Source organism: Ammospiza nelsoni, chromosome 3 (assembly GCF_027579445.1).
Source record: "Ammospiza nelsoni isolate bAmmNel1 chromosome 3, bAmmNel1.pri, whole genome shotgun sequence".
Classification (NCBI taxonomy): domain Eukaryota; kingdom Metazoa; phylum Chordata; class Aves; order Passeriformes; family Passerellidae; genus Ammospiza; species Ammospiza nelsoni.
Window position 1 is genome coordinate 28836267 of NC_080635.1, and position 23441 is coordinate 28859707.

The following is a 23441-nucleotide window of genomic DNA, read 5'->3' on the forward strand; positions in this document are numbered from 1 at the left end:
TGCTGCTGATGCTGCAGTTCAGAGGAGAAATGCACAGCTCCAACCTCGAGCTGCTACTCTTGCACCAGTGCTACATCCCCTGTGAAAGACACAAGGAACCTCAACAGCTCTGGTTTTTAAATGAGCACTGAAAAAATTTTGCTGAAAGGGACAGTGGAATAAGGGAAACAGGATGTCAAATTAGGATCAGCTTGAACCATGTCAAACAAACAACGAGGAAATAAAATGTACCCTGATTGCTGGCAGGCTTGAAGGCTCACAAAGTACTCGCCCCACCCAAATCAAGGGCTTGAAATGGAGCAGCAGTGGAACAGAAACCCCTGACAGTGTAAGATTTGCTGCTCCCTAGTACTGCTTTGCCATCCTCAGGGACAGAAAAAGCATCATCAGGGTTTAACTAGAGTTGGATGAAAACATGGGTACCCCAAGGATCAATTTTCACTGTGGGCAGCTGCAGCACGAAGCATTAATTCTTCACCCTTTCTGGTGACAGGAGAAACACAGGGAGCTGTAGACACAAATAATGTTAGACTTGTAATATGTATTTTGCAATGAAATGCTTGCTTTACTTCCTGTTGTTTAGAACTGCATTTATTCTTCAGCACTGCAAGAAAAACCTCCTGTATTTTGTACTCGGTGCACATTTAAAGGCCCATATATTGTAGACTCAGCAAGTGGCAGGGCAGATGCCAAACCTTGCTTCCTTTCTGTTTTCTTGATGATTTAAGACCTATTTTCAGCAGCTGATTCTGGTTTCCCCCCTTGCCTTTTTGCTTGGTAACTACCACTTCAACAAAATGGTGTTTGTGCAGTGCCTTGGAACCAAGAACTGAGCTTTGTAACATCAGACAGTGAATAGAATGAGAAAAGCAGGACTAAAATCACCTACATACCAAGCATGTGCCTTTCAAGGCACATGCTTAGAAATACATGGCAGAGCCCTTGAGTTCTTCCAGAATAATAATTTGACTGCTAGATTTTTATTTCCTACATAGCTAAAATGACTTGCATGTTTCTGATATTTGTATTGTTTACCTTCCCCCAGACCAAAGTTTGAAATTATTCTCTGAATCTACAGAAATCGGTAAAATAAAATATTAAAATAAAACCTGCACTGTTTATAGACATTTTTCAGACTTACTGGCTTTCCTTGTAGGGGTAAACCTATTGATGCAAAGTATAAACAGGAAAAGATAGTGTCTGATCAATGCTTTATTTAGGTGCAGGCTTCCTTCAGGAAAGGACAATTCACTTTGCCTCTGCTAACTTGCTAACATGGAAATTAAATGAAGAGTTGGTAAAAAAAAATGTACCCAGTGCCATCAGCATGATTATCCTCTCTGATCTGGTAACAGCCTTTCCTCAGAATTCTTCTCTTGTGGAGAACACAACACTTGGCTTAGTATATAAAAAAACCCTTCCACTTATTTCTTCAGAAAAAAAATTAATGTAGGCCCACAAGATGTTGGCATATACCTTGTTGCCTTGTTAAAAGAAAGAACTCAAGTTTGCTTAAAATAGCAGTAACTAGTAAGGATGAAGCAAAATTGTTCCAGAGGAGGACAGAGACCTGAAAATAAAAACTGGAAAGGAGACAACTCAAGGGATTTTCAGTAACATGTAAGAAGTAAGAGTAACTTTTAGGTTCAATGAGCGTTACAAGCATCAATTACAGAGACAAAAGTAATTTAAGGGAAGAGTGTTCACTGGCAGTTCAGCTTGGTCACAAGACTTCATTTGCTTTGCAGGGCAAGGAACAGCGCCCCATAATTAACAATTGTGGTCATAAGCTGTGTCCAAAGCTTGCTACCTCCTTGCAGCACATCTCACAAAGCCAGAAAGGTGAGAAACTCCCCTTCTGCACGGACAAAGCACTGCCCCTTCATCCCCACGTCACTGCTGCACAGACACGGCACTAGAAATGAGTTTCACACCTGCTCTGGTGACCCTCAGGGGCTGCTACAGGTCTGCACTGCCTGCTGCTCCCTGGGTTAAGGGAACTGACACAGGAGGATGCCTGAGCTGCAGTGCCTGCTCATCGCTTACACAGGTTTCTGAGCTCTCTAAACCCCCAGCCTTGTATGAGGGGGCACTGCTCAAAGGAGAGCACTCCAGATCTAATCCTCTCTTTCCTAGGTAGGAAGTCTCTGTGTAAAACCACCTGAAGTGAGACTTAAAGTACTGCACTTCATGGCTAAATCCCATCCACTGACTGATTCACCAAAGATGAATTATTGCTGTAGGCTCCAGACAGGATGAGAGAAAGGGAACATACGGAGAAACATCCCTAGGGAGGCTTTCACAATGCACAGGAGATCCATGCTAACTCCAGCAATGATCTTTTCTCGAGAACTGACTCAAGTCTACTCTCTGCATGAATGGGAGGATGTTCAAGGACAGTGACAATACCAAAATGTGCCAATTCAGCAAATGAAAATTGCCAGTCAACAAAGCAGTGGCCAGCACAATGGAAAGATCAATGAAGGCCAAACAATGTAGGGTATAGTTACCTTTTATTTATTCTTCCAGCTGTTTGTCCAGTCTTTCCAGCAAGTTCACAAAAAGTCTGACTTTGAATCCGTAAGATTTGGTATTACTTCTAGGACAGTGGATTATGTATGCAGATGGATAAAGGCTTCACTCTAAGTTAGTGATTTAAGGACCTTTGGAAAACCGTGCATTAGCAGGGCTTAGAGCTAGGACAGTGTAGAGTTTAGGCTTTTCAATACATTTGCAATATTGCTATTTTTCTCCTACATTTTGTGGTTCTCATAAGCCAGGGAAAATAGCCTAGGTCTGACTGCTCCCTTCAATTGCATGTATCACATAATAGGGAAGGAAGTGCTGAGAGTCCCAGTGCTGTTAAACTGGCCACAATGGAAATTATAATAAAACAGGAGATAACAGAAATAACTCCAGCTCATCAGATCCCAACTTTTGTGGCTAACATAAATGCCTTCAGTGGATACTTGGTTTGATACAAAATTATTCAAATGAACCTTCTCTTCTGGTGTAGTATTTATATGGCAATTCTCCTGGAGAGAAGCTCCCATTAATTTCAGTGTCTCTCCTCTCAATACCCCATTTGGAGAGCTTATATACTTCTAAGAGCTATTAGAAAGAAAATAAAATATCCAAAAAATAGTTGTACTTTTGAGAACTATTGGAAAGGGATGCATGTAGGTCAAAGAGTGAAGGGTGACCTTGAAATAAAGAAAACATTCATTTAGTGTACTAAAATGCCTTTTCTTCTAATCTGAAATTTAAATACAAACAGTACAGTTTTTCATAATTTTTACCTTTTGTTTCCTATCCCAAAATACTAGCAATTGTAGCATGACATTAAAATTAGACTGAAACAATTGACTTGTTTCTATGTATGTTGTGAAAAGTTGGTCAATCTGTTGAATTCAACACAATGAATTCCTGCTTTAGGCTTTTTGTACCCTAAAAATGCTTTCTTATGTGGCTTCTAAAACTCTTTAATAATAAAGCAGTTCATTGACCAAAATTACTAGGACTGAGGTGAAGGATGCATTTTTGGTTGGGAATAAATCTGAATTCTGAAGAGTGGACCTCTTTTCAAACTATCTTGCAATTGCTAGCCCTTGAAGTATGGCAACTTCTGAGAAGCTAAAAAAATAAATAACTAACTCGTGCCACTTGGGCAATCAGGTACATAAAGCAAACACTGTGCTCGTGGAGCAATCTGTATAACACTGAATCAAAGACAAAGTTATAAAATGTAAGATTCCAGGAATGTACTGATGCAACCTAAGGGTTTGGTTTATACCTTTTGAAGATGTCTAGTGATTGTTTCTATCAGATTTAGAATGCTATGAGAAGAAATGTTTTTCATTAGCCACCCTTCCTCTCCCACCCCATTCACAAGGTTGGCTTGTTCTTGAACATGTGTCTGTGGCTTTGGCTTTTACCTGAAGAAATGTAGATGTGAGATCATCCCAGTATACTAAAAAATATTTTGTTCTTAGTCACATGAGGTTGTTCAGTTTTGATTTTGCTTTTCACATAAAACCATTACTTTCTGTGAGGATCCATAAAATCAGAAAGTTTTAAGAGAGCTACAAAAAGAAAACCTCAGAAACAGCAAAAGTGAAATTAGGGCTAAGCAGTAGCCATAAAATAAGTCAGCAAAAAATTATGTAAAAAGTAAAAAAAAACCAAAAAACCCAATAGTCTGTGTATTAACACTTATCTAAAATAACTCCCTAATCTACAAAAAAGTATACCTAGCAAAATATTAAAAAGTTCTAACCTTAATAGTAAAACTCTGTACATTGTGTTTTAAAGCTTACAATCAAGTATTGTATTTAAAATAAGTAAGCATTGTTTTAACCAAAAGTAAGAGTGCTTATAGTAGTTAAATAAAACTACTGTCAATAGGCTTTTACTTTGTGTAATTAGTCAAAAAACTTTTAAAATAAGTTGTAACATTAAGTTCTTGATCTACTGCCTAAGATGTGAACTAATAACATCTTCCCATTGTCATAACCACGTAATGGAACTAATGCTGAAAAATAAAACAACTCAAAATGCATTCCTAACAATCCCATCCTATTTGTAATTTGTACACAGCCCCCAACCAGTGATAACCTCCCACATCTGCTCTAAGCATGGCAAAGCCTCATGCAGTGTCACCACAGAGGGAATTCAGGCTCAGACCTTTGAAACTGTGGACAGTGCTCAGATAATGTACTGAGAATCACAAGGGGGTGGGTCACAGCACAGAATACGCCTTCTCTGCAGACTTACAACAAAACTTCTTATTCTTTTATTTATTCTTACAATACAGATTTTGTTTGCAGCTTAATTTTCAGCCAAGAACTTCAGTATTAAACATAAACTAAATTTTGCTCACAAACTAGCCAAAAATACTTGTAGTTTCTAGAGGCAAATTATTTGCATAATTCTTAATTATTAAGCTTCACGACGCAAACCCCATCTGTATTTCCTAGGTGAATATAAACCCTGAAAAGCACTACTTTTCATGCCAAATAACAAGTTGTAGAAAGGGTAGGAGAATACTGCCAATCAAGCAGCTTGAGAGACTTCCTTGCATGTGATGCCACAGTGTATAATTTAAAATAAAATATTTTCCAGTTCCACTGTATCATCTGCATACTATTCATTTAGTTCCTTGTATTTAGCAGAAGTAGGGCACATTTTCCAGATACCATTTATAAGCCAACATACTCTGTTAATTTTATTCCTTACTGGAAAGTACCTTGGTCTATTCACAAATTAATTGGGGAAGTGACATTGTGACCATAGTCCCAACTGGTGTGCCTGACACAAGCAGGAAAGAAAGGATGAATAGGCAGGATTTTCCATTTGGCATTTCAGAATTAGGGGAGGTAATGTTTCCAGTTATATACACTTAAAAATATTTTCTGAGAAGATATGCTGAACTTAAGCATTAAGCTAAATACCTATAGCCCTGCATTATTTCATCAGCTATTTTCCAAGACATCACTCATTCCTTTGTTGAAAGTTTGCCTCTTAACAGTATTTATCTTATTTGGAAAAACTACAGGTCTATGAAAGAGCTTTATTTTGTTATACTGGTTTATATAACTAGTTACTTGCATGTTGGTACGATAGAAACAGAACGTTTTTGTAGTGGCAAGGGGCACTCATTAGGAAAACAACAAAATTGTACAACTGGAAATGAAAACAAAGCATAAAAACCTAACATTTCACATAAAATGAGCTTTCAACAGAAGTATTAGAAAAACCACCAAACCTCAAACACCTTGCCATATTAACTTCAGACCAACTGGAAAGGCACTGAGAATTGAAGTGTGCGACTCATATCCACACCTGTGAGAGTCACAACCACAGTGAGACACAAACCTCTGAGGCATACAGAATATGGCACTGTACAGTCCATTAGGCATTCCTGGTACATACGGCAGTTTTGTGTTTCCTTAGGGTGAGCTGAAAATGTTAACTAAATGTACACATTACAGCATATTTCCATGGGGAAGAGCAGTCCAGTTTAGACCATCTGAAGATGAGGAAACAAGGCATAACATACAGGACATTGTTGGCACAAGGAAGTGTTATCCTATCAATACACACCTTTTTAAATTTAATCCAATAGATATATAAAGGAATGGTGGTGGCACAGGCAAAGGGACAGGACTAATATCAAATATTCAGTTCTAAGCATGCTAGTGAGGTCTTTGTTTCATAAACTGAAGCTACCAAAACCAGTTCAGAGGCAAGAAAGCACTTATCAAGACAGTCCAACCCATTTCCAGGCATCCTTCTTCTGGGCTGACATGTGCAGACTGAAGGATCTGTCCAGTGTAGTTTCCATGCCCAAAGCTGTCTAAAGTTTCCCATTAGCAAATGCTGCCTCCTGGAACTGAGGGACAAATGTCTTGAAATATGTCCTAGTGAAAAGAACAGAAAATATATTATTAGGAAGGAGTAATCTTAAAAGCATGAATTGAAGCACTTGATGTTTCCCATGTTTTCTATTTCCCCTATGTGGAGAAGGCTTCACATATGGTACAAAAGGCCCAAAGACAGACAAGGCAATGGAGCAGGAAAAGAGTGAAGTCAGAATACGTGTAGGAGATAAGCTCTTTATCTGTCTCACAAACCTTGACACAATACTGTCACTGCTGATGGCAGCAGTTTACATGAAATGCAGCAAATAAATACTAATAACATTGTATGAATGGTAAGTCCTTTTATTAAACTTCAACATTTATAGGATAATGCTCTTTTTAAAGTGTACTTTGTATATTTTGGTAGTCTATCTTCTTTGCAAAGGATCAAGCGACTCATAAATCCATAAAATGAGCTAATCCTACATATCCAAAATTGAGTTAGAACTGTACCTTTGAGATTTTTTTGCTGAGATCCAGGGATGCCCTTTATTTGCCAGTTATATTAGAAGCTGCTTTATCATTTTGCCTTTGGTTTCTGCCTACTGCATTTTGCACCAAACTTTCAATTTCTCTATTTTTTTTAAATTTTGTTTTCTATTTCTATCACTGATCTCCATAAATTTCTCTCATGTTCTCACTAAGAAGAAATCTAAAGCTGCAATGTTATTTATTAGATTCCTGATCTCTCAGCTGGTTTACCTCCTGAAGCAAACACACACTGATCAGGTTCACAATCATGATGTGTTTCATAACTGCACTAGAAGCTTTGGCAATCACTGAACAGCAACCATACTTCCTCACACCTAAAAACCTTGCAGGACCACGAAGGGAATGCTCCTCTCTCTTTGTGAGGTTGTGCCTGGCAAATTAATTAACAGATAGCTGCAGTCAGCTTTTGTGCACAAGATATAAATACATATGAGATGCTGTCCAAAGGTTAAAAGAGCAATGGAAAGTAAAAGCATTTCTGGACTGAGGAGCTGATCCCAGAAATGGAAACAACCATAATAAAGAGGACAACCAGCACACACATTTTATAGCATATACAGATTGTGCTGTGTATTTACAGAACACACTTTGGTTTATTGAAGCAAAGTTCAGAAAACAACCCTCATAATCATGCCTGCAAAAGTGATTGTTCCTGCTGGCACACACAAACATAAACCAGCTGAGAAGGCATCCCTGTCCCCTGATCTCAACAGCTGGGTGCCATTTCTGTATTTGTGTTTTTTCTGCCATACCTTTGAAATTGTAGCTTTTGTAAGTCCTGTTTAATTCTACGTGTTTTGCTAGCTCATGGAGTACTTACTGCATGTTGTCAATGTCAGGACCTATCCTTTTTACTTGTCCTTGCTTTATCTCTTCTAACATTTAATTATGCTTCTCTGCTTGCTTCTTTTAAACAGCTTCCCCCTTCCCCTTTGATACCTCCTCTGCAGACTCTCTTCATGCACGTGATCTTAATCAACTTGATAAATGTTACTTAAAACTTCCTTCTTCCAAAACTGTAGAAATTCTTAATCATTAAATGGGATACAATCAGAATTATTTTCCTACATTTTATTTCTTTTTCTCCATAGCATTTCTGTGCTTTGTATTAAACCCACACTTAGTTCATTATATGCAGTAATTATATATGCCTTTTCTGTTAGGTAAAATCCAGAATGAATGCTTATGATACCACAAACATCCTCCCACACCAACTTTATCTACACTTGCATCCTTTCTTTTCACTGATTTCTGCAGGAGAGCTTGTATCCATTCCTGCAAAACCAAGTCTAACACCCCCCCTACATTCTGATCAGATGTACTGTGTCAAAAAAGACGTTATGTCACTGGTAGTTCATATGAACCTCTTGGCAATGTTCCATACACTACAAAAATTCCTTTAGTACATCATCATTTCAAATGTCTGCTTTTTTCTTTTTGTACCTAAAGTACATGCTTAAAGTTGCTCTTATCATTTTGGTCTTGTCCAGACTGAAGCAAATGCAGTACCACAAGTGTACTCAGGTTATGTTCCTCCATTTCTCTCCCTCTCCCATACACCTTAAGTATCTCAGATGAAACAAAATCAGAGATAATTATGGTTCATCACACCTACTACAAAAAAATAAACACTGCTCCCTTCACCCCCCCACACTAAACCAAACCAGGCCCTGCTAAGAGATTCAAAAGCCCAGTGTGCCTGATAGGACTGTCCCAGCTACAGCACATTTAGTAGATTGAGGAGGAAAGATGGGAAAGTAGGAGAAGGTAAGTGAAACTCCTTAATGAACACTGAAAACTCTTTTCTAAATTTTTTCTTTTCATCCCAAAGTTTGGGACAAAACCCTGTGTTAAAGTACCTGAATTTCCTGTGAAATGGAAATTACAACATTTTAGTTACAACAATCTCTGCAGAGGTCACCAGTAAGGAGGAAAAGAAGCAGCAATCACCTTCTGAGTAAGTTTCATCTATTGACCATCTGGCATTGAAATCAAAGTACACATGTTTCTGCCTAAATAGGACCATAACACAAAATATTATGTCACGACAGATGACACGAAATAATTTTGAGAGAAATATAAAGTCTTTTGAAGGACAATACTCTGCTATAGACTGCATGGTAAAGGCATCTTTCATATGCAATGCTATTCCTTATACAAAGATTTTACATCAAGAGACAACATTCATGCTCAGCATCCTGTATGTACAGGCACAGAGAAAGAGTGAATATAAACATGAACTTTGGATAAAGATACATTTCTCATACTCTATTCATATTAACACATTCACATGAATTACACCTCTAATAACTATGATCTGTGCTATACCATAGGGATTCATTACAAGTATCTGAAAAGTTTTTTTTCAGAAACTTTGCCACATGATGTTCTTAAGTTATCTCCAAACTATTTTGAAATTATTGCTTTTATATACACTAGATATGTTTTTCAGCTCTGAAGAACTGTTATTAAAAAACCCAACAACAGTAATTTAGGTACCTGTTGAATTACACTGAAGGTGAGGAAAGCTAATTTGACCTATGGTCTCTCAGGGCTCTGTCAAATGGCAGAAATCAGCTTTTGATCAATGCCTTTTCTCCTTTCTGGGAAAGATGGGGATCCTTCTTTCTCCAGCTTTCATCTGCCATGTTCTTGGTGGGTCTGCATCACACTGACCTTATAGCAAGCTCAGAAGACCTGCATAAATTCTCCTGTAAGTACAGGGAAACTCATTTGTACAAAGTACACAGATATTCTTCACGTGAGTGTAGAGTACAATCAACACTCATGGAAAGAAAGTAAAACCCACACTAACTGTTGCATCCTTCTCACAATGGTTTTGATACCAGCTTAAACAGTGTTTAAAAAGTTGCTTTCTTTTCAGCCTAGAGTGGGTGCCAATCTTCATACACTTACGGGCACATGTCTAACACTTTGTTGAGCTTCTTATAAGACTCCATTGTTTTTTGTCTATTCATTTTTATTCCCTCAAATGGTCATTCTCCAAGTTCAAGGTAGTAAGTTATGAGGTTTCCATGGAAATTTTTCTTCATCACTCCAGAAAACAACACATTTTGCTGTAGTTAACCACTATATATACTTGACATAGTACAATGAATTCCAGGTGCTATGCTCAAGGACATCTGTTGAGAGTAAAGCACTTCTCTTTCCTTCACTTTATTATCCAGTGGAAAGAAAGTCTTGCTGTAATTGCAAGTGGTAAGTATCTAAAAGAAGGCAGAATTGGCTCACCTGCTGTTTACATATTTCCCAGTGATATGAAACACTGAGTGTGGTACAAGGTCTCCAGAAGCCCATACATGTCTAAATCCCAGGGTGTGGGTTTGCTGTGCTTAAAACATACTTGACTCAGAATTCACATGCTTTTGTGAAATTTCATTGTAATTGTACTGTTTTTTCCCCAGAGTAATTTAGTGCTGGGTTTTTTAAATGCAGTTGGTAGAAAATCTGCACTGACCACTTGATAATACCTTTTGCTTTCACATATCTATGCTGAAAATCTGCAAAGATTTAAAATTAGGTAGCTGCAATCTCCCATCAAACAACATTTCCCATATATTTATGGTGATAGCATTCTCACACCAACACACTCAATTTCTGCTGTTGCTTTTGCTGGACTGGTACTATAGCCAGCTATACAAGTGTGTTCTAGTTACTGCTGCTGGTGTAATAAAGTTAAAAGAGTTGCTTAGGTGTTTCTATTTCTCTTAAAATCTTCATGTGGCAAATTCAGAGCAGAAGATCAAGACTCAAACTCTGTGAAGAAAAAAGCGTACAAAATGTTGTACCAATGAGATTTCTGCTTTTTATGTCTGGGACAAGGACAATCATCATGGGGTGATGAATCATCTTCCCGAGTCATTCACAAAATATATTCCCCTTAAACTCCTCAGTTTATAACTGCCAAGATTTCCAGCATGCTGATCTCAAATTCACCCATGCTAGCCCTATTTGCACTCATGTTGTATTTGTTTCAGCTCAAGATGTGGGACTTTCAAGTGCTTTTTCCATCAAGAGATGATCTGAGGAAAATGAAGGGGATGAAGTCATCATGATGGTCCACATCAAGAACAGACTTGGCAGTACAGCAACACTTCTACTACCAGCACAGCGTCCTTACTGGCAAATTAAAGCCCCTGAGCTACAATCTTCATCTTTTCACAAAGACATAGAGACCTTCTCCCACTGCATCAGGCACACGTGTTGTGTTCCTTCTCGTCTGAAGGCAGACTCACATTTGGAATTTTTTTCTACTACTGGCTTTGAGAGCAAACTTTATTCTTAAATACTACCCATTATTTCAATATTTTAGTAAGTACTGCAACAGATATTTAATTCTGTAAATATCTGGCTCTAATTATAGACCCTTAGTGTAGTCAAAATCATAGTAGCCAGTGTTTTTGACAAATACATCAAATTTCTCCTACTCTAGGCAAGGCATACATAATATGTATGAATTATTTTCTAAAACTTTTCAAGTTAATAGATCTGACTTGGGCAGGCACTCCTGTAGTCATGATGATCTCTGAATAACTCTACTTAATCCTTCCAAGTCTTCTGGAGTAAGGTCTGTATTTAGTACCCCATTCTCCTCAGTAGTTCTCTATTGTCTGAATTGTTCAGCAGGTAAATTGAGTTTGTTTGAATAATCCTGGGACTGAGGTAAGGACTGAATTGTATCCTGTCCAGCTGCATGAGATACAACCAAGAATCCCAGGCATCTGTCCCAACAGCTGTCCACTTCTTTTAAAGGAATTGTACCTCTAGGATTTACATCATTTTGCATCCCCTATTTCTTTCCTGCTGTACCTTAGAAGAACTGCTTCAAGACATCTACAAGTTTCTTCAAATCCACTGAATCCTGATAGAACAACATCAACTCTATAGATGACTGATCTTCATAAATTAGCCGGAACAGCAATTAAATTGCTCTTTCAATTAAATTTGTTATTTCAATTAAATTTGGTGAAAACAGGAATTAAGAAGGGTATAGGTCAGAGTGAAGGACAGACTGAGGCTTCTTGAGGTTTTTGACCTATTCCTTCCAGTCTAGTATTATTATGCTGACACTTTGCAATAAAATCTTGTTATATAAACTATTTCAACACTATAGACATATTAGAATTATAAAAGAGTTTCTTCAGGCTTCATCAACATCACCTGATTACTCACTTTCTGAAGTACAAAGTATTTTTGCATGGATCACACATACATATGTAGTGTGCCTTTGTATTTTTGTGTTCCTGTTGAAACTTGTTTTAACACAGTGAAAACTTGTTTTGAAAATACTGAACACCTACAACAATACCTTCTGGATGCCAGATGAGAGGCTTTGTCCTCCCATGACCACACAGGCACATCCAGCTGATTTGGTTCATGTAACCCCTAAAAATTCATCTCCTATTTACCATAACCTTCAAAACTTTCTAAGATTTCCTATTTTTTTCTGGCAGAACATAATCAAAGATGCCAACCAGTCTTTTTTTTACAGATATAAGTTTTCTTTCTAAATTCCTTTTGTCAGGAGCTACCTAATTCAACACGATTACCACTAATTAACAAAAGGAACTCAAACTAATAAATTGGTGCATTAATTCCAACAGTGGGTATGTATTTAGGTCATATTCCATATGACTGCTCATTATGTCCTTAACCCCTGCTCATGCCCTCCTCCAGCATCTCTATGCCTTGCACTGAGGAAGGGCTGAACACAAAAGTGTGGATGTCTACAGAAAGCCCATTCCTTCCACAGGCCTCATGCCAATGTTTGAGGGGCTGCTTTTTCCTTTTAAACACAGACATGAGACATTTGAACCTCTTTGCTATTTTCATCATATATAGTGCATTAAAAACATATTTCCATTGGGTGAACCATGTTGTCTATTTATTCATAGGCACTTCCACAGCATTCCTCACCAGGAAGATACATGAGCACTCACAGCAAAGCTGAATCAGCCCATCTCCTGCTTTGGGGTAACAGGAGAGTAACTCTACAGCAGACATTCCGTGACACCTCTGTTAGGAGAAAATGATGGTTGTATCATTGTCTCCACATCTAAGATGTTACAAAAACTGAAGTGAGAAACAGTTCTCAGCACTGTAACTTTGGATTGCCCAGCTGGAACTGGGCTGTAGCAGGCAGGGCCAGGTGCCAAGTGGCAAAGGCTCAGGAGCTAATGAAAATCAGGACTATTATGGAATGCACAAGGCACTCAGGAGACAGCAGCATTTCTAAATCACCATTCAAATCTGAGTATTACAAAAACTTATCCAAGCACAGCAGCAGAATGAAATAGGTACCTTCCAGGATTTCTTTCTCACTTCAAATACACATCACGATACTTGGTATGTATTCATGTTTCTAAACTAAGCTTCTTGATGCTATGCTCTTTGGGATGTGGTTTAGAATTTCCTTAAGAGGCAGCTTTATCTATAGCAAATATTTTGCTTTTATGTGAAACACAATGTCTACACAGTTCTCCATTTTACACATCTCCAGAACTGGTGGTGCCAAGCAAACATCTGAAGTGTTTATACAACAGCAAGACAATAGTTCTTAAATTTCTGCTACTGTAACTGGCTAAACACACAAATGTACAAAGGAGCCAGTGCACAACACCATTAAGCTGCGAGCAATTTTTTTTCTGTGTGCCAAAAAAAAAATTGCATCACAATCCTTCTTCCTCTTCTAATATTTCTCTCTCTCTAGCTCCTTTTATTGTGAATTACCCACAAGGAGATTAGAAAACTTTTTTGCCTGTTTCTACCTGCCAGTCCATGCAAGGCATTGACTGTGCAGCCAGGCTCATGGACAGACAGAACAGTAATCAAGCATCAAGAGATCTGCAGATCTGCAGTGGGCAGCCACCAACATGCAAGTTTTTAAGAAATACAGCTAGCTCAGTTTATTATACTGCATGACAGAAACCTGACTCCAAAATTACAAACAGACCAAAATTGTAACAGGAAATAGAAGTGGCAGAACTAGTGAAACCAAGTACATATCAGAAGTTTAAACATTAATATTCACTCATGTCCAAAAGCTGTTTTCTCTATTTTATTAGCAATATCTTTTTTCTCCAGAAGTTATTTCTGATTCAAGTCACACAGAACGGTACAAAAATTTATTATATTTAGACATGTTTTTCAACAATTTGCTGATTGCAGAATTAACAGGTAGCTTTAATCCATAAGAAGCAAATAGAAATAAAAATTAAATTTTTACTTCATTTTCAAAAACCTATGGTATCAAATGGTTTTATAAATAAAGTGAAGAATTCAGCACTGGTCTGCTGTAAAAATTAAGATGACTTTGCTGCCCAACTTACCATAAAGCAAAATGAATTTTGACAATCTGTTCAAAGCACGAAACAACCATAAATATAACAACCCGACTAAAAGCAAAATATAAAGGAAGGGAGTTCTAGGGAACTGCTGTGGAGCCAAGATTGCAGATCATCATGTAGGCTGGCAATTAATGTTTATTTTAAAGCAGCAGCATAAGTAGGGTTATCACTTTGTAAAAGATGCTAATTTTGATTCCAAGAATACATGTCCTCCAAATGCACGGACCTTTACTGACAATAACAGATAGAAATTACATCTGCTGGACAGAATCAGTTCATACAGACCAAGGCCAGTAACTATGAAAGCAACTTTTAAAAACCATCTGGAACTCAAGACTCTGGTATTTAATGTCTCAAAGATTTCTGATATAGATATTTTAAAAATTTACAAAGGTGTATTGCATAGACACAGTGAATCTATGTGTTCCAAAGCACACACAGAAAAATGAACTTCTCATTTTGAAACAGTTTCATCAATGCCTTCTGCTTGCCAGTCAGTTCAAGAGATAAAACACTTCACTTCCTTCACCTTCTCCACAATGTACATAAATAGATGTACTTCAGTCAGATGAAGGTTTGTGGTCTTAGATCATAGCAAACTTTGCTTCTGCTTTCTTAACTTCCATTTTCCCCACAGGGCAGTGGGTGTCTGTGAAGGGTGCACTGGAATATCTTGGTCACAGCACGGTCACTCTGTTTCCTTATCAGTGGATCATGAGAATGATATTCCAAGGCCATCATGGAAAAACTCAATCTTCATAGAGTCTTTTTAAATATATTGTTAACTTGCAGGAAATTTCCAGTCCTATGAGCTACAGCATGACAAGTCTGCTCTATTTTTCCTAGTTGCTGAAGTGCCATAGCCATATTTTCCCACTTCAGGTAAAGGTTAACTTCTTAAAGAGTCAAGGAACATATTATTTCCTCTTATCTAGGCTGTGTAAATGCACAATGAGCTGTGCTGTTGGAGAGCAATTATTTAATAAACTTTTTATTAGATTTGAAGGAGAAAGTCAATGTGAGACAAGATGCAACTAGGAACCTCTTCAAAGCTTAAAAGGCATGGTAAAGAATGTGTGAAAGTAGTGATAAGTAGCAAGAGAAAGCAGAAAAGACTGGGCAAGGATATGTTCAGGAGCGAAGCTTGTAAGGAAAAACAAGTGCAGAAATTCAAGAAGAGAGGAGCTCACAGTAGTAATAATAGAATTTGAATGATCTTTAAGAGATTATTGAATCCCTTAATAGTAGTTCAGAGGCAGAAATGAAGAGTTACACCACAGATGCATCCATAACGAGTCTGACAAGCAGCATCCCTGAAAACAAAGTTTGCTTGCAGGTGAAAGGACTGATTTCATCATGCCATCCTCTTTGCTTTGCCAGATTGCTTATCAACAGGGGCCGAAGGCAACATACCAAAGCAGAAAAGAAACCTCCTTGGATATTCATTAGGACAAACCAGTCAGAAGGAAACAGATGAGACGCCACACATCTGTGATTATATAAAACATACGAAAGCACTTGTTTCTTTTTGCTTTTCAAAGGATATATATTTGCTATTAGAAGTAAAAATGAATGCTCAGAAGATTGGAGACCCATCCAAAGGGAAAAACCAGGCAGAAATAAACCTTTATACTAACAAGTAAAAGCAGAATAAAACAAATAGAAAATTAATTTGAGGAACAATTTAACTGTGACCCTCGAAATACACACTTGTCAAACAATATAAAATGCGGTTAAAAAGTAAAAATACTCAGGAGAAGTAAAATCACAAAGAATAAATGAAATGGAAGTGCTTAAAGATGTTGCTATACCAGAATCTGGCCTTCCAAGAGATGTACCAAGAGATTCAACTCATGCATATATGTCAGCCAAAAAGGAAATGAACAAATGAACAAAATACAACCAAATCAGCAGCCCCAGATTACATTCACACCCAAGTTCCAGAGAAACTCAAGTGTGAGAAAGTTAAACTCTTAAATAGCTTGTAGCCTCCTGCTTAAAACAGCTTGGTACCAGAGAAGTGTGATGTCAATTAAAAAAAGGTCTGGAGGTCTGGGAGGATAGGAGCTATGACTCAATGAATCTCATGTCCATACATTACAAGTTGGTAGAGATTGTTAATAGAAATTATTATAAAAATTCATAAATAGTCCAAAATTAGTGGACTTGAGTAAATATGACATACTGGGTAGGAGCCAAACTTGTGCTTCTCAAGTCTCCTATTTACTTAAGGTATCAAAACCACATGGACAAGAAAAATTCAAGTGACACCCACTGCTCAACTTACCTACAGGTATTTGGGAAAGTTTTTCAAAGGCATAAAAACCCCTGAATTACTACAGAAGGAGAAAAGATCCATGAGTAGATAAAGAGCAGGCCAAGATACAAAGAAAAGGACAGGAATAAATGATGAATACCATTTGGGGGAAGTCACCTGAGGAATGCACAGAAATGGGTGTTCTGACCTGTGTTGTTCATATTCCTACATGATATGAAGAAGTGAGCAATGGAAGATTGAAAAGTCTGTTAGTGTTAACAATTTAGTCAGGGAAGGAAAATAGGGCACAATTATGAGGAACTGCAGATAGTTCTTACAGTACTAGGAGACTGTGAGATAACATACCAGGTGGGATAACTGGGAGATAACATACCAGGTTTGTCAGTGTTGACAGACATGAAAGGAGAAATATGTGAGGAAAAAGACATAATTTTACTACCACAAAAAACATAGGCTCTGAAAAACTGTTAGAAAGGAGATGTTGGTGCTAAAATGACACTGTAACTAGCCTTCATTTGTATGCAAAAAACAAAATCAGATGCTGTTAGAAGCAGAATAAAGAGTAAATCAGACAATACCACTACACCACCATATAAACGCATGGTGAGTAACAGAAAAGGAAACAGAAGGAAAATCACAGAAACAGTAAAGGGAGAAAGAAGCAGGACAAGAGTGACTAGAAAGATGGAGAGGTTCTGGAGAAGGAAGGAGTGAGCAGAGCAAGAGAAATGGAGGATCATATAACAAAGGTTATGGAGGGGATCAATAGATTAACTATTTGCTGCCTCTCTTCATACAAAAGGTAAAGGGTAACAGCAACTTGAGCTAGGAGGAGGCAGGAATGCAAAAAGCCAACAGAGTTTGTTATTCACACCACACCTGTGTGATCCCTTGCCACAGAATTTCATGATGTTATGCTGTTGGTTCAAAAAGCAAGCGAATAGAAGGAAAGCTAGGTAAGATTACTTAACAGAAATGTACCAGTACTGCATAAAGAAATCCTTGAGGATGGTAGAACATACAATGGAAATATGACTACATGCTCTGCCATGCTTTTCTACAGGCATCCACTGCTACCTATTGATACAGACATGACAGTGGGCTAAATGAATACAGAGTTTTAACTATTGATACAGACATGACAGTGGGCTAAATGAGTACAGACTTTTACCTATTGATACAGACATGATAGTGGGCTAAATGAAGACAGAGTTTTACCTAGCTTAATGGAACAATTATGAGTATTACTCAAAAGACAAGACTATGGAGCTCACTTCCTATTTTTATTTAGCTGTTTATTTTGTAACTGATCAGGCAACAGTGTTTATCTAAGCTAGTAAAGCTCAGCTCCTTACAAATCCATGTATTTCTCTCTACCCTTTTCTCTCGAGAAAGGGAGGACATTTTTTGTGCAAGTTCCTAACTGTAATTTCATGTTCTAATATAGAACTAGCAGCTTTCATAAATGTATAATGGAGTTCTCTAATAAAGCCAAATCAGACAGTGACTGTGTTTCACAGTATTTCTAGAACGCCACTTAATCCCAGTTATCCAAGAACCACCTACATTAAATTCTAACCTTTCATTCCTACAAAGCAGTTGTCTTCCAGCAAAGTGCTATTATACTCCACTTATACCATGCCAACTTCTCCAATCTCTTCTGTGCATTTCTCTTGTCAATATCCGAGAATACTTTTTTGCAGAAAGAATATTTACTATGTATCAAAACGCACATATGTACAGTTCACACATATACAGAGTATCTATACAAAATCACAGAAAAACTAATTGCCTAACAGATTTTATTTCTATGCACTTCCTATAGCACCTATACTCCTCATCTTTAAATAGTTGTTTTTCTTCCCCACAGTCAAAGCTTTAATGAGAAGTGACCAGAAACAAATACCCAGGCCCTTCTGTCTTGGCTGAAATCCACATAATGCATGACAGCACTGAAGATCCCTGGCAGGCACCTGTCAGAAACTAACATACCATAACTTAAGAGTCAGACTTAATTATCCAGGGAGACATTTGAAGAAAACTACATGAAAAATATGACTCAAGAAGTGCAACTATCATGATATATACTGTATTCTGTACTGTATGCAGAAGAACTAAGTAAAAATAAAGGAATGTACTGGGAAAATTCTAATTAAAAGCCCTATCTACTTCATCTGTTATCTCTTACAATCAAAATAATTTTGTTATTAAGTTTTGCTGGTAAATCAACTGCAGAACACACTACAAGGAATCACTAAGTATTTTAACAAAACGTAGCTTTTACCATTTTCCTTTCTATTGTTCCCATAGAATTCTGATCAGCTGACACTCCCACAGAAAATCAGCTTTGATTTAATGGTGTATAAAATCAAATTAACTTCTTGGTAAGCTTCACACGCCTGGGTCGCCACATCTCCTCTTGTTCTGGCTGTCACAGTGCATTGCCCCTTTGCTGCTCTGAGGAGCGGCCCACCAGCGGCAACAAAACGTCAGCTTTACTCCATTTCAGGCTGGGAAATCACTTCTGTTCAGTTTCTGATGCAAAACTATCAAAAACCAGAGCTAAACAAGCGTCCCAGCTCACCCCCTCAGCCTTCAGCTGTACCTATGCTGGCGTTCTTCCTCAGAAAGAATCCTCTGAGCCTTGCAAGTGTCTGAACACAGGCACACACACCTAGAGAAGAATGATGTCCCTGGCTTCTATACTTCTGTTCCTTACTCTCATTTTTATGAATTTCATTGTAGTTTAAGATAACATGCAACAGAGATAAAGACAGTCATGCAAAAAGCTTTGTGAGGTGAGCATATATCATGCAAATAAGTTAGTTTTTGGAAAACCGGTCTTTAAAGATGACTAATGTGCATGAAAAATCACATAATACAGGCAAAGCCAACTTGATACTTTTACAAATAAGCAAAAAAACCCAACTTAAATACAACCCAAAGAATAAAAAAAATATTTATTACCTTAATTACACCTATCAAGAAGAGAAGATATAAAAAGGGTGCAACATTTACATGTAAATTTTATAGTGAGATTCATGGTAGCATAGCTGGGACTCAAAATTTTCATGAAATTGTGAAAGTTGTTATTTTTTAAGAATTTGAAATATAGTAATAGGTATTCTGCCTAAAATGTGAAAGAAATCTGAATAACAATACAAAAATGGATGAGTTGAAACTGGTTAATGTCAAAACAACAACAAAAAAATCATCAGGGCACACAAAATTTACTTAATAGAACAGCAAGTCTGACATACTACAACTGATATGTCTAAACAGCAACACAACAACTGTCCCTTTTTCTTTCCAAATATCCTTTTATTAAACTAAGAAATGCAATATTTTAATGTGTTAATGTAATCATAGAATCACGAAACTGTTAAGATTGGAAAAGACCTTCAGGTTCATCAAGTCCAACCATTAACCCATCACTGCCAAGCCCACCACTAAACCATGTCCTAAATGCCACATCCACACACCTCTGAAATACCTGTAGGGGTGGTGACTTCATTCCCTCCTGGGCAGCCTGGATTGACAACCCTTTTGGGGAAGAAATTTTTCTAAATATCCAAACTAGACCCCTCCTAGTGCAACCTGCAGCCATTTGCTCCTGTCCTATCCCCTGTTATCTGGGAGAAGAGGCCAATCCCCATGTGGCTACACTGCCCTCCAGGCAGCTGTGGAGAGTGACAATGTGACCCCTGAGCCTCCTTTTCTCCAGCCTAAGCACCCCCAGCTCCCTCAGCACGCCTCACAGCACTTGTGCTCCAGACCCTTCCCCACTCCACTGCCCTTCTCTGCTCCAGAGAAGGGCAATGCTCCAGCACCTCAAATCTTTCTTATAGTGGGGGCCTCAATCATACACATGACAGACATCATCAATTTGCTGATACTCAAGGAGAAGCCGTGGCTGAGGCTGAAAATGCTATGGCCCAGTTCACCAGCGTGACACCTCCTAACCATGGCACTCTTTGTGCTGAGCACAAACTGAAGCTGCAGCTGTAGATTGCAAAAGATGCACCTGCACATAATCTGATGATGCACTTGACCTCATGGCAGAGCAACAGCCAATATAGTTGAGAGCACTTGAGCTCTTTGATGCTTTCACCCTCTGAATGCCCAAAGAGATATATAAAATTTACACCACATTCGGCAAACACCGATGGATGGTCAGGGATAACATTGTCATTCAGAAACCTGTTTTGTCAGCCAACTTGGAAAAAAAAGGGAATATGAACCCTTGGAACAACTTCTTATTGTGGTACCAGTTTTCCATGCTCCTGCTATTTTTAATGATGAGTAGGTGGATTTATGTAGGATAAAAGAATAAACTGAGATTTAACTTGCTCTCCCCTGAAGTATAATCTAAGTCTACAGAGCAGCACTGGGTCACACAGAATTTGGGCCAGAGTGTATCTAAGAACTGAATTTCATTTGTATAAACAAACAAGCTTTATTTACAGTATTCCTTCATAAAAACCCAGGCTTCAAGTCAGCATGTTCTTTAAAGACTCCATTTATGTACACTTGAATGCCTATTTAAGCAAAAAGACAAGAAAGCTTTCCCATGGAAACTGCACAGAGATGTTTTACTTCACACGTACACCACAAACAAGGCTGCTAACTTTCCATAATTTACTGTATTTTCTTAGGCTTGCCATTGTATTTTAGGACCAAAACTTTTGGAGAAGCTGCTTACGCAGGAGGCCACAGACATATAAATAAATGACCTACAAGAGGCAAAGCCTGAGATACCAGCTGAGAGGAAATGGCATCTCAGCAGCTTGTAAGAAAATTCTTATGTTATTGGTTTCCCTGTTTCTAGCTGGAGGAACAGGTTAAAATTTTGTGTTAGCTGAGAAACAAGCAGTCTGGAGGCAACTGAAATCACATTATTAAATCAGGACTTGATTCATCCTTCAGAATTAAATAAAGCCAGAGGGCAACCCCTGGGCTAAGACAATAGCAATCTTCAGTAACCAGATGCTATCTCTCAGTGAGGAATCCAAATCAGTGGGCTGCAATGGAGCCCAGTGATTTTAAAATCTGCCCAAGAGGACACAGAAAAGAGGCTTGACTTCATGGACTTTATGAGACAGATATAAATTGGTCCAATAAGTTCAGCAAGAACATGGGCAGTTTTTCTCTCTGAATAAAAAAGATCCAGCTAAAGTGATATTCTGATATGACAATTTGCCTTTTAGATTTAGGTGATACGTCTCTAGGTGTGAATGCATACAATCTATTTATATGTATGCATTTTAGGCAACTAATTTTGCTCCTGCCTATAGTTACTACTGATTGTCTCAGGCTACAGCAAAGGGTTAAGTCCTAACTTCAAAAGATATGCCTACTTCTGCTGGGGGCCACAGAGATAAGCAAGGATACCAAGACTTTCAAGTTTAGTCCCTGCACCAAAGGAACTGGATGGGCTCATCTGTTTGGAAAAAAAAATCAACAACCCACACCAAAACAACCTTGGGAGAAGGCTGGGCACAGAATCAAAGTCCCTTTGGTATGAACTTATGACAGCTCTGCCCATGAATAAACAGGCTGTGCTGAGTTGCTGAAAACAGAGACAGGGCTTGCCAAAATTGAGGACGAGGAAAGCTGTGACTGATGGCATTTCCAACTGGATGATGCTCCTACAGCTGGTGCAAGAGCAAGCAAAAGCTATCCCTGATGGTGTCTTTAGCCCCAGTGAGGAAGACAGAGTACATTGATCCCTGCCTGAAGTCTGAGAAGAAGGGTGGAGAACTTGGTCAGATACTGGAATATCAAGTGGGAGATCCTGTGGCCCTAGAGCAATGGCCAGGAAGATAAACAGAGATGTTTTGTCTCAAAGAATGCTGAGCACTTGGGAGACAATTTTGCTAAGAGGGAAAAAGACTATATATAAACAAACCCTAATTGACAGTATTTAGAAACACAAACAAATTGTCTCTGATTTAACTAGGGCTAAATTTACTTCAGCAGAGTAGAATGACATTGTTTCTAGAGGGTAAATAATGTGTTCTTTTTTTTCTTGTTTTTATTTGGGAAGTTTTCATGTGTTGTTTGAACTAATACGTCTCATCAGAATGCTTTCCCACATATCAACATACATTCCCATATACTTGGTCCATAACAGGTCTGTGGTAAAAATTAAGTAGAATAAGAAGTTATTTGGTTATGTTAAAACACACTAACCTATTCTAAGAAGCCCTAGCAAATATTTTAAACACTGTTTACATAAGATGCTCAATTGTGTTCAAAATCTTTCTTAAAATATGCTCACATGTATCATAACATCATATTTTCCTTGATGCAGATTTATTTATGGTACCTACTGAGGAATCACTAGCTGTTCCTGCAAGCGAAGCGCTTTTAAGTGGAGCAGTTTGTGTCTCTGAGCAGCTCAGTGATTGCTATTTCAGACATCTCTGCACACTGCCTTCCCCCGCTTCTCATCATCCCTCTCCTATTACGCAGCCAGGGTAAAGCTTCAGTGCAGAGCCTCCAACGTAAGAGTGAATAACCTCACCGAACGTACATGTGATAGTAAGTGTACACATTTAGTGCTTTTAAAGAGAACTGCTGTCGTACTTCTAAATTTCAAGTGCAGGGCAGTGAAGTCCATTTGTATACACTCACTCATAAGCGAATGCACTTAGCAGACAGCACATAGGTACTTGTAAGCTTTCAGCTACAAAAGAAATGCATTTTGTAGTATGGGCATAAAAAAAAGGCCACAGTAATGCTTCCAATTATTGTTCTTCCTGTTTGTTTTTTTTTTTTTTTTTTAGTAAACAAAATACTCATCCTGCTAAAGAAAAGAAGAAGGTCCATACACAAAAAAAATCATAGTTGATTAAGAAATGGTGCTCCTATAAACAGTATGGT

General features: G+C 38.1%; 1 protein-coding gene across 2 annotated transcripts in view; it reads right to left on the reverse strand.

Annotated features, from left to right (window-relative positions):
* Positions 1–4769: 4769 nt before the first annotated feature.
* BABAM2 (BRISC and BRCA1 A complex member 2) overlaps positions 4770–23441 on the reverse strand; it is a 161437-nt gene continuing 142765 nt past the window's right edge. For both annotated transcript variants that reach the window (XM_059467426.1, XM_059467425.1), the window contains exon 12: positions 4770–6419. In XM_059467426.1, coding sequence (XP_059323409.1) covers positions 6356–6419 — 64 coding nt within the window. In that variant the 3' untranslated portion in view covers positions 4770–6355. The remainder of the gene's footprint in view (positions 6420–23441) is intronic.